At 46.8% G+C, this 13,674-nt stretch overlaps 1 protein-coding gene across 3 annotated transcripts in view; it reads left to right on the top strand.

Moving 5' to 3' along the window:
* The window catches only part of MCRIP1 (MAPK regulated corepressor interacting protein 1), a 108,854-nt gene that overhangs the window by 61,424 nt on the left and 33,756 nt on the right, over window positions 1-13,674 (top strand). For all 3 annotated transcript variants that reach the window (XM_086931151.1, XM_086931149.1, XM_086931150.1), the window contains exon 4: window positions 13,404-13,505. In XM_086931151.1, coding sequence (XP_086787277.1) covers window positions 13,404-13,505 — 102 coding nt within the window. The remainder of the gene's footprint in view (window positions 1-13,403; window positions 13,506-13,674) is intronic.

Below are 13,674 nucleotides of genomic sequence, written 5' to 3'. Positions count from 1 at the left end.
AGCAGGAGGAAAAATACACCTAGTCCAAACCAACACTCTAACCATGGAGAAATAAGGTAAGTTTCTTTGAGCTGATGAAGGAGTTCTGTTGCTTTTTCTTTAAAAGTCTTTGTTTCTGGCGTTACTTCAGGGTCGCTTTGATCTTCCGAAAAGTTATCGAAGTTGATGAAGTAGCCAGAGGCAGTTCTGTCGATTGTTGGAATTGTTTTCTCCATTTGCTTTTCATTAGCACATTCTGATGCCACATCATTGTAGACTGGTGTTTCATGACGAACTGTTTCAATTTGAGTTCCAAGAGGCACGAGTTCCATGGCATTATTGCATAGTCCTTCTTTGTGTACTGCAGGTTTATCAAATGTGATTAGTCTTTCAGTTTGAACCTCTTGGATTGTTGCAAATTTGGGTATTCTGTTACTTCGTGGGAGTCCACTGGGCCTGCTGTTGATTATAGGCCACATGCTTGTGGTTTTACCAGGTCGATGGATACAACTTGGTTCTCCTTTTTACCAGCAAGGGGCGGTAGTACTACTGATCTTGTTCCGTTGAATGCTAAGACAGGTACTTCTTTTCTGTAAGAAGGCCCAAATTCCTTCTTCACTGCTATTTTTTCTCTGACCAGATCCCAAATCTTTGGAATCCAGACAGGTCTTGCTGGGACAGGTGGTGTGTCTTCAGTGGTAGCTGGCTGTTGTTTTAACTTTATGTTGCTTAAGGATTTTCTTGTTTCATTCAAGTCCTGTAAAGCAGCCAAACGATCTTTGATGTCAAAGTCTTTATTTTTATCTTTTACCACTGAAGCCTGACTATCAAGATCCTGAATATACATTCTAGTTCCGAATAATAGTTTGTACGGGCTGAAACCTTTTAGAGAATTTCTTGGCAAATTATTAAGACTACGTTGGACACTTGTTAAATGTTTGACCCACCCATCACCCGAACCTAATACCTTCGCTGTTATAGATTGCTTTATGTCTCGGTTTTTTCTTTCCACTACACTGTTTCCCTCAGGGTGAAATGGACAAGAGAATCGCAACCCAATGCCCATACTGGTCATGGGCTCCTTATAGGCTCGAGAGCTAAAAGCAGGACCCTGGTCAGAATGAAGCATGGCAATTGCGTATGTGCCGATAAAGACTTGCAGATCTTTTATAACAGTTTTGGCGTCAGCCGAGCGCTGGGGGCACATTTTTATAGTGTATGTAATCTTAAACAATTAATAGGTCGCTGGATTGTATATAGACAGCATTACCCTGTCCATAAAGGGTATCTGGGCTACAGGCTGGACCGGTTCACAACTGCGATCTCTGCTGCAGTCTTGACAGTTTTTTGCAAATATTTGATGTTGCACGCTCATCCCCGGCCACCAGTACTCTGATTGTAATTCAGTCAGAGATTCTTTGATTTTCTTGTGCCTTGGACCCAATCCCATGTGTGCGTCTGCTATTAAAAAGATTCTCCGATTCATGTTTGGAATTACCCTATCCCCCACTCCAGGGATTCGAGCAAAAGGAACGGAGTTTGCATCAATTACGTATGTATAATTGAGTAGATAGTTCACGGGTAGTGCTGCACAGTCGCCTTTTAAGGACGTTTTTACTGCCAGCATGGTTTCCCCGTCTATGTATTTTTCTGAACGCTTTTTTGTGGCTACGGAAGCCGGTTTACTTGCTTCCGCAGTGGCTGTATTAGCCAATGAATTCCCTGCAACGTGAACGCCATCACGTTGATGACTCAGAGTGTGTATCACGTGAGTCTTTTGTAGTTCTTTCTGAAAAAGAACTACTTGTTTCCAAAGCATTTTATGCTTGATTGTGGCACCTGTGTCATCTTTGTAATCATTTTGGATCCAGTTCTGCAAATCATTATTGTAAGAATTGACGCAAAAATGCGAATCGCACACGATTAGTGTCGGGAATTCACGTTCGGCATTTTCAAGCACCATCTTTAAAGATCTGATTTCAGCTCGCTGAACCGAACATTTTCTCATTTTATTCAGTTTTTGTTATTTTCGGTCTGAATTTACCGCAGAGCCAGCGACCTTTAACAATCGCACAGGCTGCATCGTAGGATTTATTTTCTACATTGTAATGTTGTACAAATCTGTCTGTGTAGATTATACAGGAGTACTGTTCTAGAGGGAGAATTTCGATTGGCAGAGGATATTCTTTTTCATAATTTAAATCATTCCGTTTTTTCATGTGCAGGGCGAAATAGTATTTCACGTCTTCTGCAGCAAGAGAATTTACCCACTGTATCCATTTCGGATCCAGTGACACTGTAGGCAGGTTTACTGGGCTGAATAGCGCCTCGAAGGCAGATTCTGCTGTGAGGACAGTAATCCTTTTGCCTTGTGCTAATTCTCGTTCTTTCGCTATAGCAGTTTGTACTGCTTTCACAGTATTTTCTGTGAGACTGAATGTTTTTTCTGCTTGTGTGTACAAGTGAGATTTGTAAGCTATTGGTACCGTTTCTCCCTCATTAGAGGTCAGGTACCTGAATCCGCATCTTCCTGGGATTACTCGGATTACAAGGTTTCTAATTTTGTTTTTGCTAACATGTCTGTTTGCAGTGATCTCAAAATTTCTGTGTGTTTTTGAGTCCAGTTGATTGGTTTAAAATCAGGTTTAATTAATTTGTAGAGAGGTTTAATCCTCTCTGCGTAGTTTAGTATGTAAGTTCTTCCGAAATTCAGGAAGCCTAGAATCGATTTGTAAGTTTTTCAGCGTTTTTGGTGCTTGGAGTACAGCGCACTTCTCTAAGAAGTTGTCCGCCAGGCTTTTTCCTTCACTTGATAATTCGTATCCTAAAAATAAGACTGTCAGATGGGCAATTCGAGACTTTTTAAAGTTAAATTTGTAACCCTCTGCTGCAAACCCAAGTATTATGGTGTTCACCCATTTCAAGTGAGTCTCCAAGTCGTCGTCTGTGAGATAGATGTCATAGACATAAGATACAGCCTCATCATCATATATTTGTAGTAACTCTCTTACTCTGGCTGAAAATAATCCCGGGCTATTCTTGAACCCCTGTGGGAGCCTACAGAAATTTTTCTGTGACCCTATTATTGAGAAAGTGGTCAAGTACCTGCGTTCTGGTGCAATATTTTGACAAAAGAATCCCATTAGATATGTCTAATGTTGTTTTGTATTTTTTCCGAATTGTTATTCATCAGTGCCGCACTGTGCGAGTTCTGTACCGCAAAGGTTTTGCAACACGGGTTAAGGTGTCTGCAGTCCAGGACTAGACGATCAGTATTGTCTGATTTGGAGACAGGAAACAAAGGATTGTTCATTTGAGAGGTGCATGTTTCAATCACCCCCTGGTATTCAAGTTGATCTAAAATCTCCCTGACCTGTTTTTTAGCTTCTTGCTTAATAGGGTACTGCCTTTGTGCAGTAGGATGATTTTTTTTAACTGGATTTTGTGAGGAGGAGAGTCCTCATCCCATCCTACATGATTTTTATATAATGCTGGTGCCTGGGCTACTGCCCATTTCCTTGCATATATATATATTTAGTATGAATCGGAATGTGATTCGAGAAGGCAGGCATAATCATTTCTTCGCCATGAGGGCCCTCCCTGACAAACTCCGGGGGCCAGTCTTTTTCAGCTAACAGGATGTCATAGCCTTTTGAGAGATTATCCCAAAATAGACCCCTTATTTTTCTAGTCTTATCTACCTCTATATGCAGTGATATTTCGTATATCTTATGAGGTTCGCTAACTCTGGTGTCTGCAGTTTCTACCTGAATGTATTCATTCGTGTCCACTGTCTCCAGATGACTCATCAGGATCTTGCGAGCTATGGTGATTTCTGCTGCACTGTCTAGCATTGTCTGTGCCCACTCTCCGTTTTTCAGCTGTGTCCTCAGTATTCTCGGCATGTTCGATTACTCTAATACTGGCTACCTTCTTTCTTGGAAATTGTAATTTTTTACTTTGAGCAGGTTCCTTGTCTTTGGACTTGGTGTGCTCTCCTGGGTCTGACCGTCCTCTTCTTTCCGATTTCTGCAAAAAAGATCGAGAGGGACGTGTATCAATACTTTGATATCTATCAGGCTTTTTCAAGTTATCCCTATTTCTAAGGTTATATCTTTTCTCAGAGTGCTCCCTCTGGGGAGACTGGTGTTCTCGAGTCGGAGTTCTTTCCCTCCGTCGAGGAGACCTTCCTCTGGACTGGAAAACTTTTTCCTTGGGAGTGGACTGTTTATTTCCATCCCAATTTTTCTTTGGAGTATTTTGATTATTTTTAATAAATAATTTTTCAGGATTTTCAAGTAGTTGTGGTTTTACAAGTTTCCCACCCAAACTATCTCTACCTAATTCTTCATAGCATTTTTCTATGATTCTGGCAAGCTCAATTGGTTGATCTGTTATATCTGTTTTTTTCAATTTCTGGCGGATCCGCACAGATGATGCTTCTCCCTTTATGTTGGCTAGTAATATGGCCGAGACCTGCTTGAAGTCTTTCAGTAATTTCATACCAAGAGTTAAAGTAGGTTCTGGACCGTATTCATTCTGAATTTGTTTTAGTACATCTGGTATTACCGCCATTGACGGAACACCATGTGTTTTTGTGTAAATGGAAGCAAAGACTGTATCCCAGGTGTCACAGTCCTCCACGTGTGGTGCGACCCCCCCATTGGAAGGCAGATAGTCAGAATTATGTGTTTCTCAATAGGGGTAGTATTTGGGAATACTGCCTCTATTTGAGTAATTTTCTGTGCTAACCAGTAAGGATTTTGTTCCTGTTTTATGGGTGTTTTACCAAGACATGATTGTATGTTCTGTGGTGTAATTTTATTTGTGTTCCCCTGATGAGGGGTCAGTTGTGGAACATTAACAGCTGTTTGGACTGTTGTAGTCCGCATTACATATTGGACTAACTGTCTATGTATTCTAGTTAATGTTTTTAGCTGTGCTAACAGCTCTTCTTTTGACATTTTATCAATGTCTGGATGTGGTGTGTAGCTAGCTAGAGCCGGCCACGTTGCTCCTGGTCTACCTAGTGGACCGAGCCTGGTGATGTGATCATTGTGTTTTAGGGCGCCTTTAAACCAGAGCAGGTGCTCTTGGTATTTTAATAGGATTTCAATTCTCTCGAAAGGAGCATATTGATCCGGTGGTTCCTCTATTTTGTATTAGTGGAATTCGTGTGTTGTAGCGTTTGCCGCTGGAAAGTTTATCCATGAATAGAATACCTCTGTCTGCCGATATTCGTGTGCCTCTATCACGAAAATGACGGTACCACCTCGTGAGGTCAGTCCGTTTTCTATAAGTTTTAACGTTCTAGTTTTCCTTCTGTTTGCCGGAATGAGGATTGCATCTCGGTCATTTATTCCTGTATCATCGGATTCCTGCTGAGTCGCATTTACTGCGGCTTCAGCGGTCCTGTTGTTTTCTACTGACATTGTATAAATGAAAGTTTTGCAGAGTAGGTCTCCAAGGAGACAAAGATTAGGTGCACAATATTTTGGAACACTATCCTTCAACGTTGAATAAACCAGAAACTCTACATAGGAATCTCTTCCTACTAAGTTCAGGCAGATTTTAACCTTTCACCCACTCCAGACGTCTATTTGAGTATTTACGGGAGAAAGGGTCTGTGTGAAAAAGCACGACTGAGTTACTCTAACGTCTTGCGTTAGTTTTATCGCCTTACCAAACGTTGGGCGCCATGTAGTGTAGTTCCTATTTTCCCTATAGGCCCTGCGCATTGGAATAACAAACAGCAGTGTAGACGTAGGAGTGCGGTCTCCTCGGTCTCTACTGACTATGTTAGACTTAATTGGGTTTGTACCAGCTAGCTCAGAGGTCACTGGAAACTTTCTTGACTGAATAGGAAGTGATCAGCTTCCCTGGCTCAGACAAGAAGGGATTCAGTTTTCCAACAACCGCATTAACATGACAACTTTGCTCCTCAGAATAAGAGTCCATCTCTAGAGTCGTGTGAAACAATAGACCGCTATTTCACTCAGTCAGTTGTGCAGAATTACTTTCACCAGTAAGCAGAGAATAGAGAGACGGGTGTTTTCAATAAAAGGTATTATTTATTGAACAGTCTTTCTTCTCATGCAAGAGAAATGAATTGCCACAATTGCAAGACTTGTTATTATAAAAAGTGCGTACAGTAAAAGGAGTATTGCGAAATAATACTGTAAAAGCATTGATATGGTTTCTTAGCCATAAGGTGGTTAAAATGAATAAAATATATACATTCATATATACATTTGGCTAACGTCCTCAACTAGTGCTTCTAACTACGCCTACCCCTATGTACTTGACCTAAGCCTAATACGTGGGAGGGAGTAAGTAAGTAGCAGTTTAAGTTAAGTTGGTTTTGCCAAGGGTTTGCTTCGAGAATTCTCTCTAAGGGTTTATTCAGCACCGTACCTCTGGAACAGAATGCAGGACGTCTGGTATCTCCTCTCAGGACTCGATATTCCAGTCACCCGCAAGGGTAGGCTGGAAACGCCGGAGCTGGATTTTCTCGGCAAGAGAAAAGACAGCGTTTTTCTCAGCGCGTTAAAGAGGAGGGGCAGCGTCCTTGGGCTTCTCGCATCTGCTGGGCTCTCTGCAAGGGACAGCTGTTGCTGCTCCAGTATTCACTACCACCGTAGCGTTTGCTTAAGGCAACGTTGGTATTATTTATACCTGAAAGGTGCCGAGTTTGACGTAAGTTTTTGGACATAAGACGTCAATAAAGATGTCACTAAGAACTGGTGGTTCTTACAGTGCTCGTTAGTTCTATTACAAATCAAAACAAAGCAAGCGGGACTTTCCCAGGTTGCTGGGGGGTTTGAGCTGTCGAAAGAACTCGGTGTGTTATCTAGGAATCTAAGGAAGTGGCTTCTGCTGTGTCATGTACTGTAATGAGCTGCAGAGACGAGTTACTGAAAGATGGCTCTGATCGGTTATGCCATTATAGGGATATCATTGATTATAGCCGTATAGGGGCATGAGGTCACAATATTGATCGGGTCATAGATAGAACACAACACACTCCAGAAGTAAAACCTCATTTGCTAGGACTGGGACGGGAGAGCGGGCTAGGAGTTAATTAGATTTTCTGCTGTAATTGAGTAATTAGATTTTCGCTGCATATTTACTACTTTGGCACCCTCTGCAGCTAAAACAGCAGAAGCGCCAACCCTGCGCATCTTGTGAATGCTCAGATCAGTATCAGCACACACACATGCTGTGAACGGCCAAACCGGCTGAGAGCCTGCTGTAGGGAGAGTCTGAAGAGGAGGAGACAACTCTGCGGGCTGAAAAGCAGATCAAGCAGTGGTGGCTGGTGACTTTAACAGATGAGGTGTAAAACGATTGTCATACTGCACTGTAGCGCGCAAGCTTAAACAACCTAAGGGGGGTTGTAAAAAGGGTGCATTTTCAAGCAAATTTCAACCGCAGCATACCATACCCTGTATCACATCCATACCCTTGGTATTAAACCTCATTGATAGTCGGTGAAAGCTACAAGGAGAGCCCAAAATGAACTAGAAATGGAAATACAGCCACAAAACGAGTGCTTTTCTTGCTCCAACCTTCATTATTCTCTCAAATATTAACTGTAAAAAATGACAGGTAAAGTAAACATCACAACAATGCATATGCCCATGCCTCCTGAGGGGTGAATGAACATTAACAATGAGACAACTACTACACGCTGAGGCCTGACCAGTCTTTCACTTTGTTACATGATTGTTTTTATTTGTATAATATTTAACTGACTATATGAATGAGTTTAATGCTTACAAAGAACAGATTGTGTACCTGCAAATAGTTTACATAACTGGCTTTTCGCGTCAATTGAGATAAAGGACTAAATTTCCAGAGTAGGTCTTCTTGAATGTATATCACCACAAAGTTAATTCTTTGTCAAGTGTAAGTACGAAATAACTCTTTTTACATGCGTTTAAATCGCTGTCAAAAGGAAACATGTGCCGATAGGTCCGTTTGCACCCGACTCCAAGGAGTCGGGAGTACATTCAAGAAGACCTCCTCAGGAAATTTAGTCCTTTATCTCATTTGACACTTCCGACTGGAAGTATTTTGAGAAAATTAAATGTGCAACATTATCGTCCTGATGACGGTCCTGAGAAACTTATAGACCAACGGGGGACCGAAACGTCGACGCCTAACATCGTTTTGCTTATGTGTTAATTCTTTTTGGCTCAATCAATCAATCAAAGACATTTATAGAGCGCACTACTTACCCGCAGGGTCTCAAGGCGCTTAGGGGGGGGGGGGGGTGCTGCTACTTCTCGAACAGCCAGGTCTTGAGCTTCTTCCTGAAGGAGAGGTGGTTTTGGGTCAGGCGCAGGTCGGTCGGGAGGGAGTTCCAGGTCTTGGCGGCCAGGTAGGAGAAGGACCTTCCTCCTGTTGTTGTTCTTCGGATGCGGGGGACGCCGGCGAGGGCGTGACTGGCTGATCGGAGGTGGCGTTTGGGAGCGTAGAAGTTGATGCGGTTGTTGAGGTAGCTCGGGCCTTGATCGTGTAGGGCTTTGTGTGCGTGGGTGAGGAGACGGAAGGTGATTCTTTTGTTGACGGGGAGCCAATGCAGGTCTCTCAGATGTCCGGAGATGTGGCTGTTTCGTGGGATGTCGAGGATGAGTCTGGCTGAGGCGTTCTGGATCCGCTGGAGTCTCTTCTGGAGCGTGGCGGTGGTTCCGACGTAGAGGGCGTTGCCGTAGTCCAGTCGGCTGGTGACGAGGGCCTGGGTGACCGTCTTCCTGGTATCGGTGGGGATCCACCGGAAGATCTTCCGTAGCATGCACAGGATGTTGAAGCACGACGAGGAGACGGCGTTGACTTGTCTGGTCATGGAGAGGGAGGATTCCAGGATGAAGCCCAGGTTGCGTGCGTGGTCTGTCGGTTTGGGTGCGGTGCCCAGGGCGGGGGGCCACCAGGAGTCGTCCCAGGCGGAGGGCGAGGAGCCCAGGATGAGGACTTCCGTCTTGTCTGAGTTCAGTTTCAGGCGGCTGGTCGTCATCCACTCGGCTACATCTTTCATCCCTTCGTGAAGGTTGGCTCTGGCGGCGGCGGGGTCGTTGGTCAGGGAGAGGATCAGCTGGGTGTCGTCGGCGTAGGAGATAATGTTGAGGTTGTGTTTGCGTGCGATGGCCGCGAGGGGGCTCATGTAGACGTTGAAGAGGGTGGGGCTCAGCGAGGATCCTTGAGGGACGCCGCAGATGACTTCGGTGGCCTCTGACTTGTACGGTGGTAGACGGACTCTCTGTGTTCTTCCGTCGAGGAAGGAGATGATCCATTCCAGTGCCTTCTCCTGGATTCCGACGTTGCTGAGGCGCTGCACTAGGGTGCGGTGGCAGACAGTGTCGAATGCCGCGGAGAGGTCCAGGAGGAGGAGGGCCGCTGTTTCTCCGTTGTCCATCAGGGCTCGGATGTCATCGGTGGCAGCGATGAGGGCGGTCTCGGTGCTGTGGTTGGCTCGGAAGCCAGACTGTGAGGGGTCGAGGGATCCATTCGTCTCGAGGAAGGCGGCCAGCTGTTTGTTGACGGTCTTCTCGATGACTTTGGCTGGAAACGGGAGGAGCGAGATGGGGCGGTAATTCTTGAGTTCGGTGGGGTCCGCTGTTGGTTTCTTTAGTAGAGCGCTGAGTTCGGCATGCTTCCTGCTCTCCGGGAAGGTGGCGGTGTCGAAAGAGGTGTTGATGATGTCCCGCAGGTGGGGTGCGATGACAGCGTCGGCCTTGTTGAAGACGTGGTGAGGGCAGGGGTCGGTCGGAGATCCGGAGTGGATGGAGTTCATCATGTGGACGGTGTCTTCGGTGCTGATCGGAGTCCAGGCGCGGAGGGTGGTGGTGGGGGGCGTTGCTGCGGTCGTGGCGTGCGTCGGTTGAATGGCGTGCGTCGGTTGAATGCTGAAGCTGTTGTGTATGTCCGCGATCTTGTTGTGGAAGTAGGAGGCGAGGGAGTTGCAGAGGTCTTGCGATGGGTTGATGTCGTTGTTTCCGGCCTTGGGGTTGGAGAGCTCTTTCACGATGTTGAAGAGTTCCTTGCAGTTGTGTGCGTTGTTGTCCAGCCGGTCCTTGAATGCAGTTTTCTTGGTGGCGCGGATCAGTTGGTGGTGCTTCCGGGTGGCAAGCTTGAGGGTGGTCATGTTGTCCGGTGTTGGTTCCCTTCTCCAGACTTTCTCGAGGGCTCGGCAGTTCTTCTTGGAGCTCTTGGAGCTCTTGAGTTCGTCGGTGAACCATGGGGCTTTCTTGCTGCCGGGTCTGCTGGGCGGGGTCCTCAGTGGGGCGAGTTCGTCCGCGCAGTTGCTGATCCACTTCGTGAGGTTGTCGGCGGCCTGGCTGGGGTTCGCTGAGCTGGCGGGAGGGTGCTGGCTCAGGGAAGCGGCGAGCTGGTCGGCTGTGATCTTGTTCCAGCTTCTTCGGGCAACCTGTTGCTGGTGGTGGCGGATCGTCGTTCTTCTGAAGGTGAAGTGGACGCAGCTGTGGTCCGTGCAGTCGAGTCCTGTGGCGTGGCTGAAGACGATGTCTTTGCTGGATGAGAAGACGGCGTCGAGTGTGTGTCCGGCGAGGTGGGTGGGGGTGGACACCAGCTGCTTGAGTCCGAGGTTGGCGAGGTTGTCGAGCAGGGTGATGGTGTTGCGGTCGCTGTTGTTCTCCAGGTGGAAGTTGAGGTCCCCCAGGAGGATGTAGTCAGGGGAGGGCATGCGGGCTGACTAAGTCGGCGATGTCCTCGCTGAATTGTGTGCGTGGTCCCGGGGGTCGGTAGATCAGGGTGCCTCTGAGGGTGGTCTTCGGGTCGGTGTGGATCTGGAAGTGTAGGTGTTCGGCGGTGGTCAGGGTGTCGTCGGTGTTGGTCGTGATGCGGATGGTGTCCCTGTGGATGATGGCGATGCCTCCTCCCATCTGGTTGGCGGTGCGGTCCCTCCGGGTAATCTTGTAGCCCTCTGGGATGGCGATGGCGATGGCGATGTCGGGCGCTGAGGAGTCGTTCATCCAGGTTTCCATGAGGAAGGCAACGTCAGGAGCTGTGGTGTCGAGGAGGTTCCAGAGTTCGATGGCGTGTCTGTGGACGGAGCGGGTGTTGAGCAGGATGCACTTGAGGTGGTTGCTGCTGGTGTTCGGCTTGGCGGGTGCTGGTGCGAGGCAGGTCCAGATGCAGGTGAACTTGCAGGCGTGGCAGCTGAAGGGTCCGTGGGTGCGTCTCGGGGTGGCTCGGTAGCATCCCGGGATTCGGCCGGTGTTGAGTGCGTTGAGGGTGGCGGCGGTGTACGTCCGGCGGGTGGGCTGGGGTCCTCGAGGGCCAAGGATCCTGGCACTGGGCGCGGTCCAGGCGCGGACGGGCTTACCTTTGGCGCACCTTCGGCGCTCAATCGGTGCTCCCGCTGCGCGCGTCCTCTGCGCGGTCGCTCTGGGGGCGTCATAAGAGGGGAGCTGGGAGGCAGGGTCTGCGGGGAGGCGGGTAGCGCGGCAACCAATCGGCGGGCGGGGGGCGGGGTTTCGCCGGAGTCCGGCGGGAAAAGGAAAGCCTGGGGGCTCGGCGGCGGCCCTGCGGTGGCTGGGGCGGCCCTGCGGTGGCTGGAGCGGCTCAGCGGCGGTCCTGCGGCGGCTGGGGCGAGGTGTAGTGCGAGGCACAGGCAGCAGGTAGCAGGTGAGGAGGAGCAGGTGGGGGCGACCAGGCCAAGGGCGCAGTGGTCACTCAATGACTTGTTATGTTGAATTTCTGTCAAGTATGGTGTTTTAATCATCCATATTTTAAGCAAAAGGTGTTCCATATACTACTATCAATCCATTTTAGAATTTAAGTAGTATGTTCGTTGCCAGGCTACAATTGTTAAAGTAAAAAAAGTCTAATTGAATTTAAATTATTTTTTGATACTTTTGGGTATTTGTGTCGAATTTCCCAAATTTCTCTGCATAACTGAATTAATGATCACTGTTGAGACAGCAATATAAATTGTAATTATTTTTTTTTTTATTATTTTCCTTAGGGAACAATGAAATTTTGTTATTGAGTACCTCAACTCAACAACAGATTTTTACTTTCACTTTATAGGAATCGGGGATAAAATCCATGCATGTTGCTTGTCAAAAAGAAAAGCACATATGCACAAAAAAGCAAGCACACAGATACATACTTTCTTACTTTGAGGACAAAACCTGCGTCTTACATCTAAGGTAATAGACTTTGTTACACTCAAATCCTTAAGTGGCAAATTTCATTTTCGGCTTTTATACTCATATTAAAAATGATTTAGGTGTTAGGAGATGACGGCGATAAATTCTGCTCTGAAAAAAACGCGAATAAGAACCATGTTCCCGAAGACATATCTGCGATGGGAAGTATATTTCTCTCCGCAACTAACTCTAGCCTTGAGTTGAAGCACGTGGAGGAGAGTGGAGGGAGACTGGAGGAGCGGATCTACCCGTGCTGTCAAGGGGCTTCGGTGACTGGAGAGAGAGAGTCAAGGAGTGTGTCTGACCCCTGCCTTACTTATGCGTGAACGGACACTCCCTACCCTGCCTCCCAGGGGCATTCGGCTAATCAGTTAATGCGGTACTAATTGCATCGGAGATGCTGAGCGGTGGGAGGCCGCACAGCCTGGCAGCCCGTCTGCCAACACAGAAGAAACAGAATACTGCACCTGCCTGAATGCCCCAAATGAAATCACCAAGGTCCTATTTTCTTTTAGCTCACACAGTTTGTCAATACAATGTCTGGCCATAGGATATGTCACATCATTGTTCCGGATAGCCCTAAGATGCTCGAGAATTTTTTTCGTGACAGGAAAGATTGTGCTGCACACAGACCACATGCACATGTCAAAACATACACTACAAAACCGCTGTTGCAGTTGATAAACTGTTTGATCTTAATCTTCTTGCCACTAGGTAGTTGAAACATTTTAACATTGGTACTGTGTAAGCACCCTTTGCACTTTCCGCACTTTGTAAAAGTTTAGAAGTTCTTTAACCATGAGCTGCCCTGTGCACACCCGGCTCATCAAAAGTATGTACCAGTATGTCTCTAAGTAAGTTGCATCAGCGATATGTTATTTGTGGGTTCGTGCTGACCAACTTCTCTATAGTAGGGTGCAATCTCACTAAGTACCAATGTTTCTTAACAATGGTTCTGACTGCTGTAGAGTTAGAATTATAGATTGTGATCAATCGTACTGCCTGGTTCTTTCCTCCCTGTCTCTTTGGTTTCAAAAGGCTATTGCTGTCAATGTTGCTTACTTTTGATTTGGCTGTTTCTACTACCTTATGTGTATATCCTCTAATGAAACCATTTTAATTAAATTAGATTCATGGCCCGAAAGAATTGCACTAGCGTTTTGAGTGGTGCATTTTTCCCCTCTTTGGTAATTAGCGCGTGTTTAAAGATTGCATTTCATCTGAATTTGTGTTTCTTACTTGCTTCCTCAGCTTGGCAGTGTGTGGAGAGAGACCTCCGTAGCCAACTTTCAGGTAGCGAGAGGGGCCTAGTCGAAGAGTATGTGGAGAAGAACCCCAGCCTCAATCTGAAGTGTAAGTAAACCATCAACCATGGGGCGGGGAGGCTGACAGCCCAGAGAAATGCATGCTGTACATAAGGAGAACTGGTAGTTGGGTTCTCAGTTAGTCTATTTCCTTTGCGGTAAAACTGCAGCTCTGTACTGCGCTCCCTCACAGGGAGAGAGAGGTTTGCTGGATAAGC

The sequence above is a fragment of the Lissotriton vulgaris genome, chromosome 7 (assembly GCF_964263255.1).
Source record: "Lissotriton vulgaris chromosome 7, aLisVul1.2, whole genome shotgun sequence".
In the NCBI taxonomy this organism is placed as follows: domain Eukaryota; kingdom Metazoa; phylum Chordata; class Amphibia; order Caudata; family Salamandridae; genus Lissotriton; species Lissotriton vulgaris.
This window is presented reverse-complemented; position numbering and strand designations above follow the sequence as displayed.